The sequence below is a fragment of the Panthera leo genome, chromosome A3, assembly GCF_018350215.1.
Source record: "Panthera leo isolate Ple1 chromosome A3, P.leo_Ple1_pat1.1, whole genome shotgun sequence".
In the NCBI taxonomy this organism is placed as follows: domain Eukaryota; kingdom Metazoa; phylum Chordata; class Mammalia; order Carnivora; family Felidae; genus Panthera; species Panthera leo.
The window spans coordinates 74,259,084-74,279,620 of NC_056681.1; the positions used below are offsets into that span (position 1 = coordinate 74,259,084).

General features: G+C 38.0%; 1 protein-coding gene and 1 long non-coding RNA gene across 2 annotated transcripts in view; one reads left to right on the top strand and one right to left on the bottom strand.

The window, feature by feature from the left end:
* LOC122216071 overlaps positions 1-20,537 on the top strand; it is a 131,212-nt gene that overhangs the window by 103,279 nt on the left and 7,396 nt on the right. The gene's annotated exons all lie outside the window — the stretch shown is intronic.
* The window catches only part of EFEMP1 (EGF containing fibulin extracellular matrix protein 1), a 58,242-nt gene continuing 53,442 nt past the window's right edge, over positions 15,738-20,537 (bottom strand). The window contains exon 11 of the mRNA XM_042932319.1: positions 15,738-16,364. Coding sequence (XP_042788253.1) covers positions 16,203-16,364 — 162 coding nt within the window. The 3' untranslated portion in view covers positions 15,738-16,202. The remainder of the gene's footprint in view (positions 16,365-20,537) is intronic.

The following is a 20,537-nucleotide window of genomic DNA, read 5'->3' on the forward strand; positions in this document are numbered from 1 at the left end:
CACTATGCCTAGTTTATGCCAGACTGAGGAGTTTATACTTTATTTGGTAGGCCTGGAGATACCACTGAAAGTATTTACACAGAGTAGTAATGTGATTCAGAGCTGCACGTAGGAAGGTTAACCTGGCTAGGTATTTAGATTGGATTGGAGGTAGAGAAACTGGGACAGAGAAGACAGTGGGAACCTTTTGAAATAGTCCAGGTGAGGAAATAAAGGTCTGAGCAAGAGTGTTGGCACTGAAAATGGGAAAGGCAAGTGGTTTGTTATGAGAGATATGGCAATGCTAGAATTCACAGGCCCTAGTGACTGGATCGATGTTGGAAGTATGGAAGAAGAAGGATACTCAAAGGTGATTCTGAAGTTTTGAGCTTGGCTGAAATGTAAGAGCAATGGTACTGGTAATATTACTTAAAATATAGGCTTGGCAGTAGATTTGTTGAATTTGCAGGATGGCAGCTACTCAAGTAGAAATGGCCTACAGGTGACTGGAAACTTTTTTCAGAAGGCAAAATACACATAAATGAAAAGTTATATAATGACAGGAGCGGTTATGAAGCAGCATAAGTATTAAATGGATTTATAAATAGTTAATGCTAAGGGAGGTCAGAAAAGAGAGAAATCACTGTGGCCAAGAAGTCATCATAGAGGAGGTGGCATTTGAGTAGGGTCTAGATGCAGATGTGGGACCTAAGAGAGAGGGAGGGAGGAATGATAGCATTCTAGGTGGTTTGAGCAGAGGCAGAGAGGTAGGAATATATACCACATGTTCAGGGTACATGAGAAGGTCACTTTGACTAGAAGAAAGGATTCATTGAAGGAAATACTGGTTTAAAAATTATACAATTGATTGTGGAGGGGCTTGAGTTACAGGCTGAATGACAGGGAGTTTAGAGGAATTCAGATTTCTTGTAAAACTTTGTTTCTGAAGTTTGGTACTATCTATTGCTGAATGTGGGTCTCCATAAACGACAGAACTCGAACTTTCCACTTGAGAGATACTTTCCGTGTTTTTTTACACCTAAGTGGCTCTGATGTAGAAGACTACTGGTCATGGGCATTCTTTTTCAAAGAGACTATGTGAGGACACATTAAAGGCAAGTCCAGCCTGCATGTATTTCTGCGGCTTTTATATTCACAGTCTTTGCTTAGATTTAATGAAGTGCAAAGAATCTGCAGCCTAATTGGTCAGCTGGTGTACTGGCTCACCCTGAAAAGTAAATATTGTGTATCTGCAAGTGGAAAGTCAGTTTGTGTAATCTAGCTGCCTAGTCACGCCTGCCCCAAACGCTGTTGAAAACTTTGACCAAGGGCTATAAAACAATCTGTCAAGAGCAAAGAGCTGGGGCCCAAGTTTGCTTCCACACAAAATAGCTGGTTCCTGAAGCTATTGGGAAGACAATAGGGCATGCATTTGACTTGCTGGGATCCCATGTTTGTTACAGAAGCATCTGGCAGAGCTAAATAGCTTTGTTTTACATCATTTTTCATTTCTTGTTTTTTATTTATCCTCTACTTCGATTTATTTGACATTGCAACTTGCCCCACCCTCTTCTAAGTACACTCATAGAATAAAAAGGGTATCTTGATATGAGTGCTGTAACTTCAAAATGGAATCTTCAGATTGACACTTGGACCATTAAAAAATAAAGCAAAACAGAAATTTCTTTGGTGTCTTTGAGCAAATGTTTAAAAATTTCACCCTCTTCGAAGGTGATCATGGACTGTTCTGAGACTTCCCCACTGCCATTTTGTGACATTCACAGAATCACTTATTTCCTATTTTCTTTGCATAATTTCATCACATAGTGTTTGAAATATCTCTTGGGAAAAGGATGAGAATTACTGTTGAAGGCACTAACTTTTTTTTTTTTTTTTGAATGATATTTGCTGAAGCCACATGGTCACTTTTAGAATGGCCTGCTAGATTTAGAACTGGTAATAGAGAGTATGCAACTGGTGTGTGAACAGTTACTTGTTAAGGTAAAGTAGCCCAGACATGTCTGTAGCTTTTTGCTCTGCTAATTGTATGAATTTTCACTCAACAGAAGAAAGCATGTCAAATCTTGAGCAATTAAAAAAAAAAGCACCTGAGCATGATATTAGGTTGCAACTGATATTCGACAGGTCTACATTTATCTCTAAGAAGCAAAAAAGCAGTATTTACATTTTTAATCCATCGTTCAACTTTGCACAATTGATTTTATTCTTTAGTCCACAGAAATGTTTATTGCACTGTAAAGATTTTTATACTTATATATTTAACAGTGTCCTTTAGACATTTGGTCTACAAGGGGTATGGTTCAGTGATCCAAGAAGAATCACATAAGAGTTGTGTGTCATGTTTTCAATTTTAACTGGAAAGCTTATTTGCTTAATGCCTTACTTATTCCATTTAGATCCTTACTGAATCCAGGCTAATTTTCATGGCTGCCTTAGACATCCCTAGTAGGAACTCTTCATTTATTTCCTATTTACTTTGGCTAGAGATGTAAAAGAGTCATCTTGAGACCCCATAGTGTGATCTTAAGGGTGCTGAACAGACTTCCTTATTTCCCAAATTAACACTCGTAAATAGTATTTTTTAAATTGAGGTATAGTTGACATATAGCATTATATTAGTTTCAGGTGTATAGCATAATGATTTGATGTTTGTATTTATTACAAAATGATCACAAGAAGTCTAGTTAACATCCATCACCATATGTAGTTACAATTTTTTTTCTTGTGGTGAGAACATTTAGAATCTATTCTCTTAGAAACTTTCAAATATGCAATAATTTTTTATTAGTAATACTCCTTTAACAGTCACCAAAGATCTTGATGCAATTTAATTATCTGTGGTATCTATTAGCCTCATCTCTAGTAGACAGGGTTTTTTTTGTTTGTTTACTGACAGTTTTTTTTTAAAGGAAGCACAGAAAATACCAATGGCTACACAGAATTAGCCACTGATCAATAATGAGGTGGTTAGGACTACAGGCTTTGGAGTCAAACTGACCTGGGTTATAGATCTTCCTTTACCACTTTCTTCTTGTGTGACCTCTATTTCTTATTTCTCTGAGGCTTAGTCTCTTCCTTTTTCAAATGAGATGGAAATGCCCATGTCATAAAATGAGGTAATATTTGTAAAGCGTATCAAATGTCTAGCACAGCATGAAGCCACAGTGTATGACATGTAGTAGATACTTACTTAGTAAATGTTAGCTCTCATTATTACTATTCAAATAATCTAGGCATTAAAAAAATGCCTTCCTTGGAAAAGGCTAACACAGATTTGCTGACACTAAGCTATAACTTTAAGATTTAAAAAAAATTTTTTTTAATGTTTATTTATTTTGAAGAGACAGAGAGAGACAGTATGAGTGGGGGAGGGGCAGAGAGAGAGGGAGACATAGAACATGAAGCAAGCTCCAGGGTCTGAACTGTCAGCACAGAGCCCGATGCAGGGCTTGAACTCATGAGCTGTGAGATCATGAGCTGAGCTGAAGTCAGCCACTTAACCAACTGAGCCACCCAGGCACCCCTATAACTTTAAGATTTTTAAAGGCATACTTAGATTTTCAACTGAGGTACTAGCCTACATCTCATTTTAAGAATTAATATGAACTGCCCAACACCTGAATCCTTGCTCCTGAACTTCACTTAAAATATTTGAATCCAAACTGTTCCTGCAGTTTTTGCCTCTTGCATCTACTTGATACCTGGCACCTGTAGCCTCTGCTGTTGTGATAGGCACAGTCTGGACTTTCCCCCTGGCTCTCCATTACCACAAAGTTTGACTTTGTTATACCACCTCCTCTATCCAGGCCTGAATCTCTAGACTGGGTTCTGTTTTTTGGCTTTGCCCTACTAGGTCAACATTGATGGGCCCGTCCCCTGGGCTGCATATAGGACACTAATATGTTGAAGTCCTTAGTTAATGGGACTGGTGGACTCTATACCAAAACACTATTGAACAAGCACTCATATGGAAGATTCTGGTAACCCACTCCAGATTTTGTATTCAGCCTGTAGCTTTAGTTTAATGCCTGGCTGTGATTTTCTATCCTATTTCCAAGTCTCCTAGGGCTTCCTTGCGTTTGCTTTGAATTAAAAAACAACAAGTTCTTAACCTGACATGAAGCTCCTTGTAAAAAAGAGAATAAATTGCAGATATAGGAATGTATAGAGAGGAGAATACAGTGTTCTTTCAATCCTATCCCAGAAGTAACTATAGTGAACATTTGATATACTTTTTTCTCCTTTATGGTATGTTTTACGTAACTGAGACGGTACCTCTTGCATTTTTCACTTAACACTTATATCATAAACGCCCCCCATTCCATAAAAATCTTTTAAACATTTTAATCACTGAATAATATTCTACTATATAGATGTGCCATAGTTTTAACTTAGCCATTCCCCCATTATTATGTATTTAAACTCTTTCATTTGTTTGGTTATTAGAAATAATACTAAACTAATCACATTTGCATAAGCATTTCCTTACCAATTTAAAACCCAGTTGTAATACCTTTTTCTTAAAGGGTAAAATAATAGCATTGTTTCTTTCTGCCATCTTTGGACAAAATGTAAATAACTAGGCTGAGACAATTATAGTCACTTAAATATCTATTGGATGAATAAATAAATAGGTATTGAAAAGGTGATTTGCCCTCATTAAAAATAAATACATGGAAGTGTGGAACTAAGGAAGAGTTCTACTTACCCTAGAACATAAGAAGTATGTTAAAGAAAAGAGATAGAGAATTTTGAGGGGAGAAAAGAGTGCGGGAAGTTAAGGGAGACATTCCTGCAGCAATGCCTACCAAGGACCTAAAGAGCAATGTGGAAGGAAAGCAAGAAGGAATGCTTCACTACATTAAGTGAAAAGCAAACAATATTCATATGAGCAACCTAAGATATACCACTCTGCTAGGAAAACCCAAGACAAAATAATTATTGGACACAACAGTTCAAAGCACATTGCACCTGTCAAAATGTCCATCTTGAATAGAAATGAACCATTCCAAGAGAGAAAAGGGAACTTTAGCAAAGTCATTCAGGAACAACAGCTGACTTTGTCTTGTTCCTTTGGCCAACTCCTCCATCTGAAAGCCATTTAGCTCCATGCTAAAAATTGCCTGCAAGGACAATAGTAAGGTCTCTTTCATTGTCAGGGACAGTTAACACTTTGAAGATGACACTCAAGGGGCACCTGGGTGGTTCAGTCGATTAAGCGTCCGACTTCATCTCAGGTCATGATCTCACGGTTTGTGAGTTTGAGCCCTGCGTTGGGCCCTGTGCTGACAGCTCAGAACCTGGAGCCTGCTTCAGATTCTGTGTCTCCTTCTCTCTCTGCCCGTCTCCTGCTCGCGCTCTGTCTCTTCCTCTCTCAAAAGTAAATAATAAGCGTTAATCAAAAATTTGAAGATGACACTCAAAAGAGGTTAAAATGGGTCAGCAAGCAATTGTTGGGCTTATGCAAGGGCATGTGAAATGAATGGTAAAGCCACGCACAAAAATTCTTGATCTTGGGGCGCCTGGGTGGCTCAGTGGGTTAAGCATCTGACTTTGGCTCAGGTCATGCTCTCAGGGCTTGTAGGTTCGAGCTCCACGTCAGGCTCTGTGCAACATCTCAGAGCCTGGAGCTTGCTTCAGATTCTGTGTCTGCATGTCTCTGCTCCTCCCCAACTCATGCTCTGTCTCTCTCTCAAAAATAAATGAATATTAAAAAAATTTTTTTAAAGTCTTCTAAATGAATATTAAAAAAATTAAAAAAAAAATCTTCAACTCAAAGAATTCAATTTTAACCTAGAGGAGGTGTGGGAAGGAAGGAACTAACATGCAATACTGATTTCATTCCAAAGAAAATTTAAGGGGAGGGGATCTACACCAAGAGAAATAGTTAATAGATGGTTTGGGGATAATATTTGCCATTCCAAACATCTACCTACACTGTGTATTAGAAAGATAAGTGTAATTTTGGGCAAAATGAGAAAAATGTGACTTAAAAATGATGTAAAATATGCAAGTGGTGCTAATTCCATGCAGGCTATTATGGTTTTAAGAATTATACTTTCTGGGGGCGCCTGGGTGGCGCAGTCGGTTAAGCGTCCGACTTCAGCCAGGTCACGATCTCGCGGTCCGTGAGTTCGAGCCCCGCGTCAGGCTCCGGGCTGATGGCTCGGAGCCTGGAGCCTGTTTCCGATTCTGTGTCTCCCTCTCTCTCTGCCCCTCCCCCGTTCATGCTCTGTCTCTCTCTGTCCCAAAAATAAATAAAAAACGTTGAAAAAAAAAAAAAAAAAAAAAGAATGATACTTTCTGGATGCACTTTAGGAAGTATGTGTAGCATTTAGTAAGATGATAGGTAAATGGCTTGGGGGTGGGCATAGGTACACAGTGGTTATAACTTTTGTACAATTCCTTAGATATCCTTAAAAGGAAAACCTAGAAGCCCATCTGAAAAGAGCTGATCTAGAGAGAAGTAGCATGGCAAATTTGAGTCAGCATGATTGGGTGTATGGCCTGGCTCTGCCTTGTACAGGTCACGTGACTTTGGACAAGTAACCTAACCTGGCAATCCTGTTTCGACTTGTGTGGGAGGGGATACCAACAACAGGCCACAGAGATACTGGGAGGATAAACTGAGAGACTGCATCCAGGAAGACATATGCTTACACAAAAACCTGTACACAAATGTTTATAGCAGCATTATTCATAATAACGAAAAAGTGGAAACAATGTCAAAGTCCATCAAATGAAGAATGGCTAAACAAAATGTGGTGTAGCCATGTCATAGAAAATTATTTGTCCGTAAAAAGGAATGGAAAACTGACACATGCTGCAACATGGATGAATCTTGAAAAATTATGTTCAGTGGAAGCCAATTACAAAAGATTGCATATTATATAATTCCATTCATATTAAATACCTAGAATAGGGAAATTTACAGAGATAAAAAGTAGATTAGTGATCATTTATTGCTGGGGAACTGAGGGTAGAGGGGAGGACAGGCAGCTGATAGCTAAAGGATAGAAGGTTTCTATTTGAGGAGATGAAAATGTAAAATTGGCTGTGATGATGTGCCACCATCATCTGTGAATATGTTACAAGCCAGTGAATTGTTCACTTTAGACAGATGAGTTGTATGATATGTGAATTATATCTCAATAAAGCTGTTAAAAATAAAAAAATAAGAAACAAAAAAGGGAGAAGGGGTACAGAAGAAAGTAAGTAAAGCTCTAAGTGAAGCTAAAAAACTGAGAGTTAGAAAATTGTTCTCTGTTCCAGTGGAATGCTCCCATTTCTAGGATAAAGAATATACTTATTTTCTGGTTTCCCCATTGAGGCAGAAACTGCTAGCTAGTGACCAAACCCATTTTCTTTTCTTCCTGGACATGCAGCTAGACTCTATTTCCCAGCCTTCCAAGGGAATATGAACATGGCAATGTAAGCCACTTCCAGGCCTGCCCCTTAAAAAGCTTTCACTTTCTATCTGCCATTGACCCAACTCTTTTTAAAAGTTTATTTATTTATTTTGAGAGAGGGAGAGAGAGAGAGAGAGAGAGAGAGAGAGAGAGAGAGAGAGAAGGAAGGAGCAGAGAGAGAGGCACAGAGCTTGATGCAAGGCTCAATCCCATGAACTGTGAGATCATGACCTGAGCAGTAATCAAGAGTAGGATGCTTAACTGACTGAGCCACCCAGGCACCTGATACAATTCTTGATGTGGATAAGCACAGTGATTTTGGAAGTCATTTGAAGATGGTAGAGCCCCAAAATGAAAGAAGTTTAGATTTCTGAATCTCTGCTTAGAAACCATTGCCTGCTTGTCAGGTTATGGGAGCCAGAAACCTAGCTTGGCTCATTCCTGACATGTCCTTCTCTCTCACTCTCCACATCCAAGCCATCATTGAATTCTTTATTTTGTCTCCTGTGTATATTGAATTTGTTCACTTCTCTTCATGCTTTCCACCAACACTTTGTCCAAGTTAACATATCTTTTCATGGGCTGCTGGCATAACTTTATAACTTGTATACATTTTGGCCCTCTTCCAAAACTTGTTTTTCCTTTATCTACTCTGGTGCCAGGTGCTGTAAGACACATTGTACTGTGATAGGCCCATTGGCCTTGAAACTTTGTACATGCTGCTAACACAGAGGGCAGTAGAAATATTTCTAGAAACTATTTCTACACCCTCTAGGAACTGGACTGTATATATAGAAGTGACTGTGAATTGTATAGATATATCCCACTAAACTCAAACTAAATGTATTCTGCTGACTTCCCCAGGCTGGATTCTCAATGCTTGTGACCACTCCAGAGCCATCCAACATGAGGAGAGATGTGATGTGACAAAGGAGGAGGGGCAGGCTGGGGGCAGGGGGCTAAGCTGAAAGAGCAGTCTCAATTCAGCTAAAATGTGTTACTTTTGCAAAGTTTAAAAAAAATATGACCATGTCAACACATTGCTAGAGTCTCTTAAGGGCCTTGGAAGAGACTGGTGCAAGGGAAGGGCCTTGAAGATTTAGCTTCATTAGCTTCCCTGAAGATTCACCTTTGAAGGACAACTAATTTTATACAATGGTCTGTAGTTGGACTTGTGATATGCTCTGGAATCACTGAGGCTCATGGTGTTAACTATATGATACCACTTTATATAACATCTTGTGTGTCTTTGCATCTAATTTGGAACCATGTGTCTTGGACATGGTTGGTGCCTAATTTGTTAAGTGATACTTAGAGGAGAAGAAAACTAGAGTAGAAGAAGAGAAAGAGGAAGAAAGAAAAAAAAAAAGATGGAGAACCAACAGGAAAAGTCCAGGAAGAGGTTCATGTGATTTGAAGCCATCAGGCCAGTTACATGTGCTTCAGATGTCAGACTCATCACACAGTGTGCTGACCTCAGTCAGCAGATTTTCATGCCTCCCCCAATTCCCTTCAGCCACATGGGTTTACTGGGGGCTGCAGTAGAAATTTCTAGCTCACTGCCAGCATCCAACATCAAGCCTCTGTGTCTCTTCTTGTCTGCCTGTGCTTTCCTCCAGTGCTAGGGAGCTCCCTCTCCTGCAGGTAGTTTTAAGTTATAAGTGGGTGTGGTGTTAGTGCCCCTGGGGGCAGCCCTCACAAGAGGTTGGAAGTTGGTAGATAAATGTCCCAGCCTAGGAAGCTCCTGGTGGGATGATTTTGGGGTGAGTTCCACAGAATTTCTCAGAGGATCCTAAAGGAAATGTGTACCAGTTTCTCACAGAAGTGATCTACTCATTATCTCACTCATTTATTGGCATCTCTCATTTTCTGGACTCATTTTCCCTACTTCCTTGCCTGTTGTTTCTGAGTTAACCTCTCAAACTACCCACACCCAATTCTTGTGTGAGGGTAACACAAACCAAGATACCTGGCTTAAGTCACACGCAAGTAATTTACCACTTAAAGAAATGGAATCTAAATATTAAAATACAAAAACATGGAATACAGTTTTTAAAGGAAATAAATAATTTGGAGATACCAAAAAACTCAACAAAATTATTTGTGTTATATGCATCTGTTTAAAAATAATGCTGAGATTCTGCAGAAATTTGGTTTCTATGGGGAGATAAAAAAAAGAACTTAATTCTTACATTCAGGTCTTTAAAATTCTCTTGAGTTTGTATTCCAACTCTGGCTTATTAAAGAAAGGGGTCTGTGCTCCGTTAACATATACACGTACTTACAATATAAACAGCTTAACTAGACATCTGTGTTGACTACATATGAGAGGCAGTTAACTTTTTGCCTTGTTTCTGTTCAACGATCTTGATATTTTAGTCTGCTGGCCAGATGAAACAAGATCGGTTTTTTGGTACCAGATGTGTCACAGTTTGGGTTTGTATTTTGCAGGTGCTCCCCCCAGCTGGGAGTATGGAAACGTGCCATCCTTCTGAGATGATCCGGGATAGAAATATAAGTCTGTTAAAAATAATTCGACATATTAATGGAAGGTTTTGTCCCTTGTGGACTTCTTATGCATACCATATGAGCAGGCCAGCAGCTGTTCTATATTTTAAAAGAAGAGTTAGAAGTTAGAAGCATACATGTCTATTCAAAACATAAGCAACTCCTTGGAGTCATGGAAACAGGATTCAACAATAAACTTGTATTTGTGAGGCTTCCCCAAAAATAATAATCCCACTGGGCTGTGTTCAGGTGGTCGTTCTGAATGATCTTTCTATTTCCATCATTTGGATTCACCAAAACATCTCCCTTGTAGAGGCAAAGTGATAGAGACGATTATATTTATTAGACATGGGGATTGGTTTCCAGTTGATTTCTACCCTTCAATATTTACATTATTAAATTACAATAAAAAAGCCCTACTTGTTTTTGCCATTTTTGTTTAAACATATTGTGAAAGAACTAAAAGCCCCACTGAGGACTGAGTTGTTAATGAGTCATCTTATCTTATTCCAGGTGATGATGTTCATTGTTTCTTCCTTTAAAAATCACCTAATGAATATTACCTGGTGTCAAGGAATGGCAGTAATCTTTACATTAGCTCCTTATCTTACACGAATCCTATGAAAGGACTCTTACAGAGTCTTTTTGGCTCAGCTTCTGAGCCAGGAGAGCGTCAGCCTCATTCCCTCCTCACCACTGTTGCTCTCAAAGCTCTTCCATGCAGAGAACTACATCTGGATCTTTAGTAATGGACTTTATCTTTTGGGAATTGCTGTCCTTTCCAGTATAGTAATGTCTACATGACTGGTTCTTGATTTTGAGTTTCTAGAGTTTAGGAATATTTTGTGTAACACAATTACTTCTGCCTCTCTGGAGCTTTTAAAGAGAACAAGTCAGCTAAAGTTTAAGAGAGTAAATCAGAATCAGGTTGGTATCTGTGTTATTTCAACACAATTGCACATAACAGCAGTGGTGACAACTGGTCATGACAATCAGCAAAGCTGGTCCATGATTTGGGGTGGATGCTTTGCAGGAAGGAGAGCGATTGCTTGTTGGTGTTGGAATTTGGAGTTTGGCCAATGAAAAGAGCTCTAATCTAAGTCAGAAGACCTGCATTCTAGGCACAGCAGTGTTGCTCAACAAACTGTGACCTTGAGCAAGTCTTAAAAATGAGATGATTTGACTAGGTGGCATCTAAATTTAGATTCCTATTATTATTGTTAAAAAGAAGTGCATGTAATAAGAGATTTTATGTTTGGAGAGGGTGGAGATTGCAAGTTGTCAATGAGATTAGTCAAGAGGGAAATTTGGCACCTGAAGGGAATGTACTCTGTTTTGAGGCAATCTTAACAACCAAGAGGCCTTTCGTAATCACTGTCAGAATGTAACTGTCCATTCGAAGAGCATGGAAGTCTCTGAGCCCAGGTATAGTAACAGAATGGTGAAGTGATGGAAACAACTAGTTGTGACCTCATTCCTGAGACTTACTAAGAATATACTTATTACCCTGGAAGCATGTTTGGAAGTGTTGGAACCCATGGCTGGATGTTTTCACTGATGAAACAAGGCAAAATGACTTTTAATTTAACATGAGTTTTTATATTTCAGTATAGGTGAAAAGGAGCAAAAACATGCATAATTTAACAGCTTGAATAGTAAAAAAAGAATTACTTTGAATTGTAATTTAAAAATTTGTAGCTAATTTGGTTCTTTACCTCCATAACAAACCCACATTGTGAAGACCTGTTGTGGGAGGAAACTATTAGTTTTCTCTCCCACCAAGGTCCAGTGCTTCCCAGTAGCCATTGCATACAAGGAATGTTCAGATGCTTTGAAAAATTTGGCAAATTGAGCCACTTTATCTCTCAATGCAGCCAGGGGTAAGGGTTAGTTATAGTTGTTAAAACTGAAGGGGCACCTGGGTGGCTCAATTGGTTAAGTGTCCGACTTAGGCTCAAGTAATGATCTCATGGTTCGTGGGTTTGAGACCCGTGTTGGGCTCCATGCTGACAGCTCAGAGCCTAGAGCCTGCTTTGATGCTGTCTCCCTCTCTCTCTCTGCAACTTCCCTGCTCATTCGGTCTGTCTCTCTCTCTCTTTCAAAATAAATAAACATTTTTAAAAAGTGAAAAACAGCTCTTGTTTCGATATCTCAGTTTTATGGGTAAAGAAAAACCCAGGGCCCCAAAAGTGAAGTCTCACAAGTAGTTAATGTTAGAACGGAGTCTAGAAGCCTGGTTCTTCTCTACTACATCACACTCTTAAATGTTGCAAGGGGTTACCATAGAAGTTGCTCAATAAATGTTTGCTGCTGAATAATAATGACTCTGAAGATGAATTTTTCTTGTAATTCCCATCTAGGGGAGCTGGTTTAAATCAGTGATTCTCACAGAGGAAGGGGGGAGGGAGTCATGTGTAGTTTGAAAACAAAGCAGGTCTTTGTCTTACTGCTTTGGTTTGTTTTTAGTGAAGATGTTTATTTTGAATTTCAAATTATATTAAAAAGAGAACATGAGATTTTTATGTTGCTTTGAATGGTTGTACCTGTAAGGGAGCTCATGTGTTAGCTTTCCAAAGTTCTTTCCAGGATTTTGCTTCTGTGAATTGAAAAAAAAATTTTTTTTCACTGGCTATTTTTTTTTTTTTAGTTAAAAATGAAACTAAGAATGGGTGATTTAGGCTGTGAAATGAGTGGATGAGTCACCTAGAAATCAGTTTCCTTTTGATAGGTAACATAAAAAGGAATTGCTGGTGGAAACAACCTATCAGCTGATGTCTATCAACTGATGAATATGAGACAGGGAAAATGAAGGATTCCAGAAAAATTTGTTTTTTGCTCCTTTTTCAACTTTTATTCTTGCTGCAACCTGCACCCCCCACTTTACATGTGCCACAGGATGTAGTGTATGTCCTCCTTGTAAGGAACAAGGAGTTAAGGATTTCTTTAGAATAGATAACATCTAAAGAAGGACCAAGTGAGAATGACAGGAGGAAGGCATCATATGTATGTTCTAGACCAACGGAGCTTGACTTCTTGACACTAAGACCCCCTGCTTCCAAGGAATGACACCTGGGCCCTTGTCTTTATTCTAACCAGTCCCTGGATGCCTGAGAGGACACGTACACCAGACTGCAATCCTCAGTAAAAATCCCCAGACCCCAAGCAAAGACCAGATGCTCTCCTTTCTTTTCTGGATTTCCCAGACACTCCATCTGTATCTGCTCTCTCTATATCTTCAATTAACTCTGCTCTCACTTCTTGCTGGCTCATGTTTGATTTCCATCCCGTGCAAAGCCAAGGACCCTCTTGGCTGGCCCTGCAGGAGCCCCTCTGGGTCCTTGGACCTGGCCTGCCAACATCAAATGGATCAAGTGTGGTAATACATGGAATATTATTCGGTCATAAAAGGGATGAAATATGGAAGTACATGCTACAAAGTGGCTGAACTTTGAAACACTATGATAAGTGAAAGAAGCCAGACACAAAAGGGCACCTGTTGTATAATTCTATTTGTATGAAATGTTCAGAATAGCAAATCCACGGACAGAAAGTAGACTAGTGGTAACTCCTATCAGTGCTTGTGGGTTGGGGAATGAGGAGTGACTGCTAATGGATATGGGGTTTATAATAGGTATGAAACTAGATAGTGTTGATATTTGCATGACATTGTAATGTACGAGATGGCACTTAGTTGTACACTTTAAAATGGTGAATTGGATGTGTATTTTACAATTAAAAAAAAGGAATTCTGTGACTCTTCACTATATCAACCCTTTTCATGTGTTTATGATTTGTGAATAGGGCTAGGCTTTGGGATGAAAGGGCAGCCATCCTGCCTGCAGTTAATGGTTTCTATATGTCCCAAATACACACGTATATACACTATTATTTTATTATTATTATAAAAACATATATAAATTATTACATATTATAATATAATGTTTTATAAATTAATTATGTAATACAGAAATAATTTATATATTTATGTATAATCTATAAAATATATTATTCTATAATATATGTTCTATAATATATAACATATAATTATATAATAATATATATAATTATAGAAGATATATGTCTGTTTAGAGGTGGGGGTGGAGAGTCAGGGCTTATGTATAAATATTTCAGAGAAATTCCTGTTTCTTCTATAATCCTCTGTGGAGTCATAGATAAGACCTTGCCTCCTTATTTAAGCACAAAAATCTGTTGGAAGAAGATCTTAAACTTTCTTTTTAAACTCTCACCATTCCCATCACTGACTTGAGAACTGTGACTGCATGTAGAAAAATCAATAGACTGATTAAAACAGAAAAGTTTAAATCAAGTCTTAACTTATCTGGACTGAAAGTAATCATGCAGATGGAGTGAGCAACACACTCAACCATCCTGCTGTGTTGTGGCTGGCTGTTTATTCTGCTTCCTCATATGGCTCTTGGTTAGACCTATTCTCTCATCACTGTTTCTGTGCCCCTTTAACAAAAGCCCATCCTCTGCTCACACAGGAAGTTTGTTTTGTTTCTTGATTTCTTGGTGAACTTTCCTTTTGACAATTACTGCACATTTAGTCAACTCTTTGAGAAACACTTGTTTCAGTGTCGAGGTTACCTGGGGGTCAGAAGTTATTCATATGTGCTTTCAAACGGGATGTAAGAGAAAATTGGCTGCACACCTTTTTGGGGCATGATTTTAGCAGTCTTTTTGTTCCCTTATCTCCTAGATTATCTCTTAAAAAAATCAAATGGTTGTTCTTGCTCTGGCAGCTATAACTAATTTTTTCCCAGACAAAATTATATTGGCTGTTACTGGTTACCTTTAAAAAACTTCCAAAGATAGAGTGATCCTCTAAAAGAATATTTATTTTTATTTAAAAAATATAATACATCAAAGAGAAGCAGTTACACTTTAAACAAGACATAAAACCTTTTCATTGAATTCAGAAGGAGGATAATTTGCTTTAGTTCACTGTCACTCTGGATGCCAAGAAGAAGAACAATTTCCATTTTATTCCTCTGTGAGCATCAGAAATAAAGATGAGAAATTTTAGTTATAAGTGAAGTCTTAGAATTTTAATTTTACTCAGAAACTAAAACTTCCTCAGTACAATACCTTTTCTTCATTTTGTTCCACATCCTGTGGAAGTCCTGAAATCAGGGATGTTCTTACATTTACCGAGTGTTAAGGATTGAATGTTTGTGTCCTCCCCAAATTTATATGTTGAAATCCAAATCCACTTCCAATGTGATAGTATTAGGAACTGAGGCCTTTGAGAGATAATTAGGTCATGACGGTGGAGCCCTCATGAATGAGATTAGTGCTCTTATAAAAGGGACCCCAAAAGAGCTCACTCCTGTCTTTATACCATGGGAGGATATGAGTTTACAACCCTGAGGAGAGCTCTCACCAGAACGTGATCATGCTGGCACTTTGATCTTAGACTTCCAGGCTCTAGGTTGTGAGAAATAAATTTGTGTTATTTATAAGCCACCCAGTCTATAGTATTTTATTATGGCAGCTTGAACTGATGAACACACTGAATTTGCTTCTTCAGGTCAACTCCACTATGGTTTAAAAATAATTTATTTTCTCATGTACTCTCTGCAGATTTCTTCACATAATAATTGTTCTATGGCTACCTTATTCATTTTGGAAGTTTTGCTTACTTTTTTGTTTACATTCATAATAAAAAATTCCTGACAAAATTTAAAATATTCAACAGAAACCAGCATATTATACAATAATTATTTATTACTAAGTAATAAACAACTGTGTTTACACTGATAATGAAAATAAAAAAAACCAACACAAATATGGCAGATCCTCATTTTCTAAAGAAATATATCTTTATTGACTTTTTCCATTTTGTTACAAAGCAGTTAAAAAATTCATCCTTGAACTTGCATGCTGTTCAATGTTATGAGGCTGCCTCCTTATGAGACTGTCAGTGGGGCTGTAGTAAGTTTCCTTAAGCACCACAGAAGATAATCATTGCTTTGTCCCACTTTTACAGAAAAGAATCCAAGTTTCATTGGATAGAGTATGCTTAGCTCTCTTGAAGAAGACCAGTTTAGTGGATTAATGTATAATTTACATACAGTAATAAAGACAAACTTTGAATCTTTACAGATTAAATGCCCACTTTATACCATGGTGTAATTGTTTGAATTATTGGTGAGTGTACAGCATATAGATGTAGATGTACTAGATACGTCTATAAATAAAATAGTGCTTTGTTGTAACAATATTCTTTGGCGATTTAAATGCCTATAGTGGACTCTTAAAAGACTAAAAAGAAAATGGCCCCACTATTATTGTCAATCTTAACACTGAGCTTGTGCGGAAGGTTCCTATACTGTTGACTGTTAGCATCTCCAGGTCCACGATATATTCTCTTGGTCCTGATAACGACTTCACCAGCACAAGCATTGCACTTACAGGACTTGTTTGCTAAAATAAAAGAAAAAAGAGGGAGGGAGAGGAGAATTTTTCTTGAATTGCAATTTCTATTATTTGTGAGTATACCTAGTCCTATAAGAATTAGGGGAAGAATTTTGAGGGTAGAATAAAAGTCACTACTTAACTCCGTCTTGGTTTCAATCTTTCTCGTTTCTTTTTCCCTTGTCCACACAATAGTCATTACTTCCAAGTTACAGGGACCTGCTTTTCTGATAGTTTTGTGTTTTCTATACATCCCTCAGTATTATTTTTTCTCTTCACTTTTATTGATAGTACCAGTCTTTATAGAGACTGTAGTTCAGGTGAGAATGTGATAATGTTTGAACTGTTAAACAAAATTATCATCTTTCACTTCTTAGCATTATGTATTTGTTTACATTCTAGTAGGTGAAGAGACATGTAAATAGTTAATTTCAATAGAATATAGCAAATGCTAAGATATATGAGGTTATGTAGGGTATGTATGAAGATACACTAGGTGAAAAATACAGGGGAAAAGAGGAGGGACCCTAAAGCATTGAGGAAAGGCTTTTTAATGTGTGAGGATAGTCACCAAAGATAACTGGAAGTTTTGTTAAGAAGTGTGTTCAGGAGAACTGAATGCAGTTTCATTCTGATGAAGAATGTGATGAGTGCTGGAGAGTAGAAGGAGATGAGTTTGGAGGGGTAGGTTAGTAGATGTGCGAATCTGAATGCCAGAGGAAAGCAGGGATAGAGAAAGAAGATTAGGATTTAGCAGTCACTTCAATGAGTGTACACTAAACTAAGGGACAGAATGTATGTGCGATAAGGCTGGATCTGGGAGAAGCCAATATTTAAGGAGTAGGCAGAGGAGAAGCCATTGAGGGAAGCTGAGAAGAAGCAGATGATTAAATGGGAAACAAATGAATGGCCAGCAGTGTCCAATAGAGTAGTGAGGCTGAGGGAGACTGGAACTGAAAAACGCCCTCTGGATTTAGCAGTACGGATGTCATTGGTGGCTTTTTTTTTTTCAGAGCAACTTCAGTAGGGTAATGGGAACAGAAGATAGAAAGGTGACCAGGAGGTGAGAAAGCAGAGACTGTGTTTACAGGCTGTGCTTTAAGAACCTTGGCTGGGAAAGGAGAGGAGAACAAGGGCAACATCTAGAGGGAGGCAAGTTGAAAACATAGGAGGTAAATGGGAGTTCTATGGAGCAAGGTTCTAGAGGAGATGGAAGGAAAAATACAGGTGGTGGATTGGCCTTGATTGACAGAAGTGAAACCTCATCTTGGAAAAACTCAAGGGAGAAGGTAAGAAGGGGGACACATGAACTTAAATTTGCAGAGGTGAGTGGGAAATTCAGATAATTCATGTCTGTTGGTCTCAGTGGTTTCAGAAAAGTAGGGGAAGGGTCCAAACTTAAAGCATGTACAAACTGAACTCACCTTCCTCTCCACACTGGTTCCTTCTTCCCTATCTTAATAAATGGCACCACCACCATTTACTATTGCTTAAGGCAGAAACTTATCTTTGGAGGTTATCTTTGGTGATTCCTCCTCCTCCACTTCCCCTTAGCAAATGACTTACCAACTCATATAGTTCTTCCTATATCTTCATAAATCTGTTCACTGTTTTTGGACTCACTGCTACCACTACCACACTAGTACTGCATCTCTTGAACTACTAACTAGTCTTTTCATTTCTATTCTTGTCCTACTCTGCATTGTAGCCAGGCATCATTTTTAACATGAAAATCCAATAGCAACTTCTCTACCTGAATCCTTAATATGATCCCTAAGGCCCTGCTCATCTCTCTAGGCTTCTCTCAAGCCACTCCACTGACAGCACTTGGAGTTTCAGACCAACTGGACTGATTTTTATTCCTTCTATTTGCTAGTCTTTAATTGCTAGTCTTCAGCTTAAGTCCACTTCTTTCAGGAGGCTTCCAGACCATTCCTATCTTCTTAGCAGTTGACCTGTTAGGCATCCAAGCGCACTTGCAACTCCCTATTGTAACATTCAGCATAACTGTGAGCACTTGCTCAGTATCTTGACTATGACCTCCATTGGGGTAGGGATTGGCTTGGCTTCATTCACTGTTGTGTCTCTAGAATCCAGCAGGTGCTTGCCCCTTGAAGGTAATAGTAATTCCTTGAAGGCTTTGGTTGAATAAATTCTTTCATTTAAAAATATTTTTTGAGCCCCTGCCAAGTGCCAGGTACATTCCATGTGCTGAGTATAGAAGAGTGAATCAACAGGGGAAGTCTGTTTTCATTACACCCATACTGTAGTGCATGACATAGACCAATGAATACTATGCAAAGTGGTGATAAAGGCTATGAAGAAAATAGGCTCAGTAAGGCATAGATACTGGGTGGTATGGGTGGGGAGGATGGTATTCTGCCTTCTAGTTTGTGTACTACTTCTTTATAATATGTCCCCTTTTCCAGGGAAGAAGGTTTTCTCAGTATTCTCTGAAAAGGAATATAAGTAAAATCCTATATTTTATAATCTTCAAAGACCAGGTCCAGTATCATGACCACCAAACAACATTCTTTGTCTATTCCAGCCAACATTAATTCTTTGATGTCTTGGACCACGGAATTAGACATAAAATTGCTCCCTTTCCCTGCCCAAAGGTGTTAACTTTCGCCACACAGCAATATTTAAAGCTGTTTAAAATAAGTGTGTATTACATACACCTCACATCGGTCTGAGGATACAGTAGGTGCTTAATTAAGGCCTGATGATTGACTCTTATGCCTTCTACACAGGTGGATTTTCAGTGGAGAAATTTGGTAGCATTTAACCCCACTACTTTTTGAATTACGTGATAAGAAATAATCTTAGAATGGCTTTTTATTTCAAATAGTTTTTGTTTTAAACAATTTAAAATTTAGTCTGGGATTATAAAAATTGGCAGTGTTTTATATCACTTATGGGAAAAAAAAGATTTTACTTGAGAAAAACACTGTGAGAATTTATATTTGAAAATATCAAGTCGATAAATGCACTGATATGAATCATAAAACTTTTAAACTGCTATGTTTATTGCAAGGAAAATAACATGCTGGAACTTTGCTTAACTGTCGATTATGCTAGAAATTTTATTTTTTTAAACTATAGCTGAAAGTTCAAAATGGAAAGTTAGTTTTTAAAAAGATTTTGAGATGAACCTGTTTTATTGCCATGGGTTACAAATAATGTCATTTGTTTGGGCTAGAATTATTAAATTGGTATTATCTGAACTGTGTGAAATTCATTTAGAGTAAACTTCTTACAAATATCTAGTATATCTCAAATTGAAAGCATCAAATGTTAAAGAAGTTTATTCTTAGCTGTTAGAAAAAAAGAATAGCAATAGATTTGGGGTTGGATTTTTTCTCTTCAGAAGTTGGTCATAAGAAATTAATCATTTTTAATTTACTGGCAAAGAAACAGAATCACATAATTCTGGAGTTGGAAAGGAACTTAAAATATCAAAGAACAGGATAAACATGTAAACATTAAAAATCTGTAAACTTCACCACAAAGATGAATTTCCCAATTTACTTTTCATGTTCTCAAAATGAAATATTGACTTTAAAATTTGGTTAAAAATGAAGAGTGCCCAAAGGAGTTTTGAGAAAATTGTAACTGGATGAATAACATCCTTAGCGTGAAATAGTTACCGTAACCCTGCAAACTGTTTGGTGGGGTGCCATCATTTTCACATGAAGTGGTGAGCCGTATTTGAAATATGTCAGAATTTTAACCTAAAATGAACTTTTTGAGCCTTTGCAGGGGGCCTGGAAGGCTGAGGCATCAGAGTCAGGGAGATCTGCTCGGAAGCCCTTGGAAGGATGAGGGGGTGGTGAGAGCCAGTTTAAAGGAAGAGAGGCAGGGGCATGGGGAAGCAAAGATAATCCAGGAGATACTGTGAAGAAAGAAATAGCAGAATTTAGAGAGAGATTTCATCTAGGCAGTGAAAGAAATGGAAAACACAAAGGTGACCTCACATTGTGTGCCTGGAGGTTTGGCAACAATGGTACAACTCCTGGCACATTTGGTGCAGGGGGTTGGGGTCATTTTTCAGGGACTTCCAGGTTTCAGTTTTAGTGTGAATGGAAATAATTTTGCAGGTGTGACAAGGAATTTATAGTTTCTGAAAAGTTCTCCAGGAATTAATTTTTCTATGTACAATTAAATAACTATCACTGATTT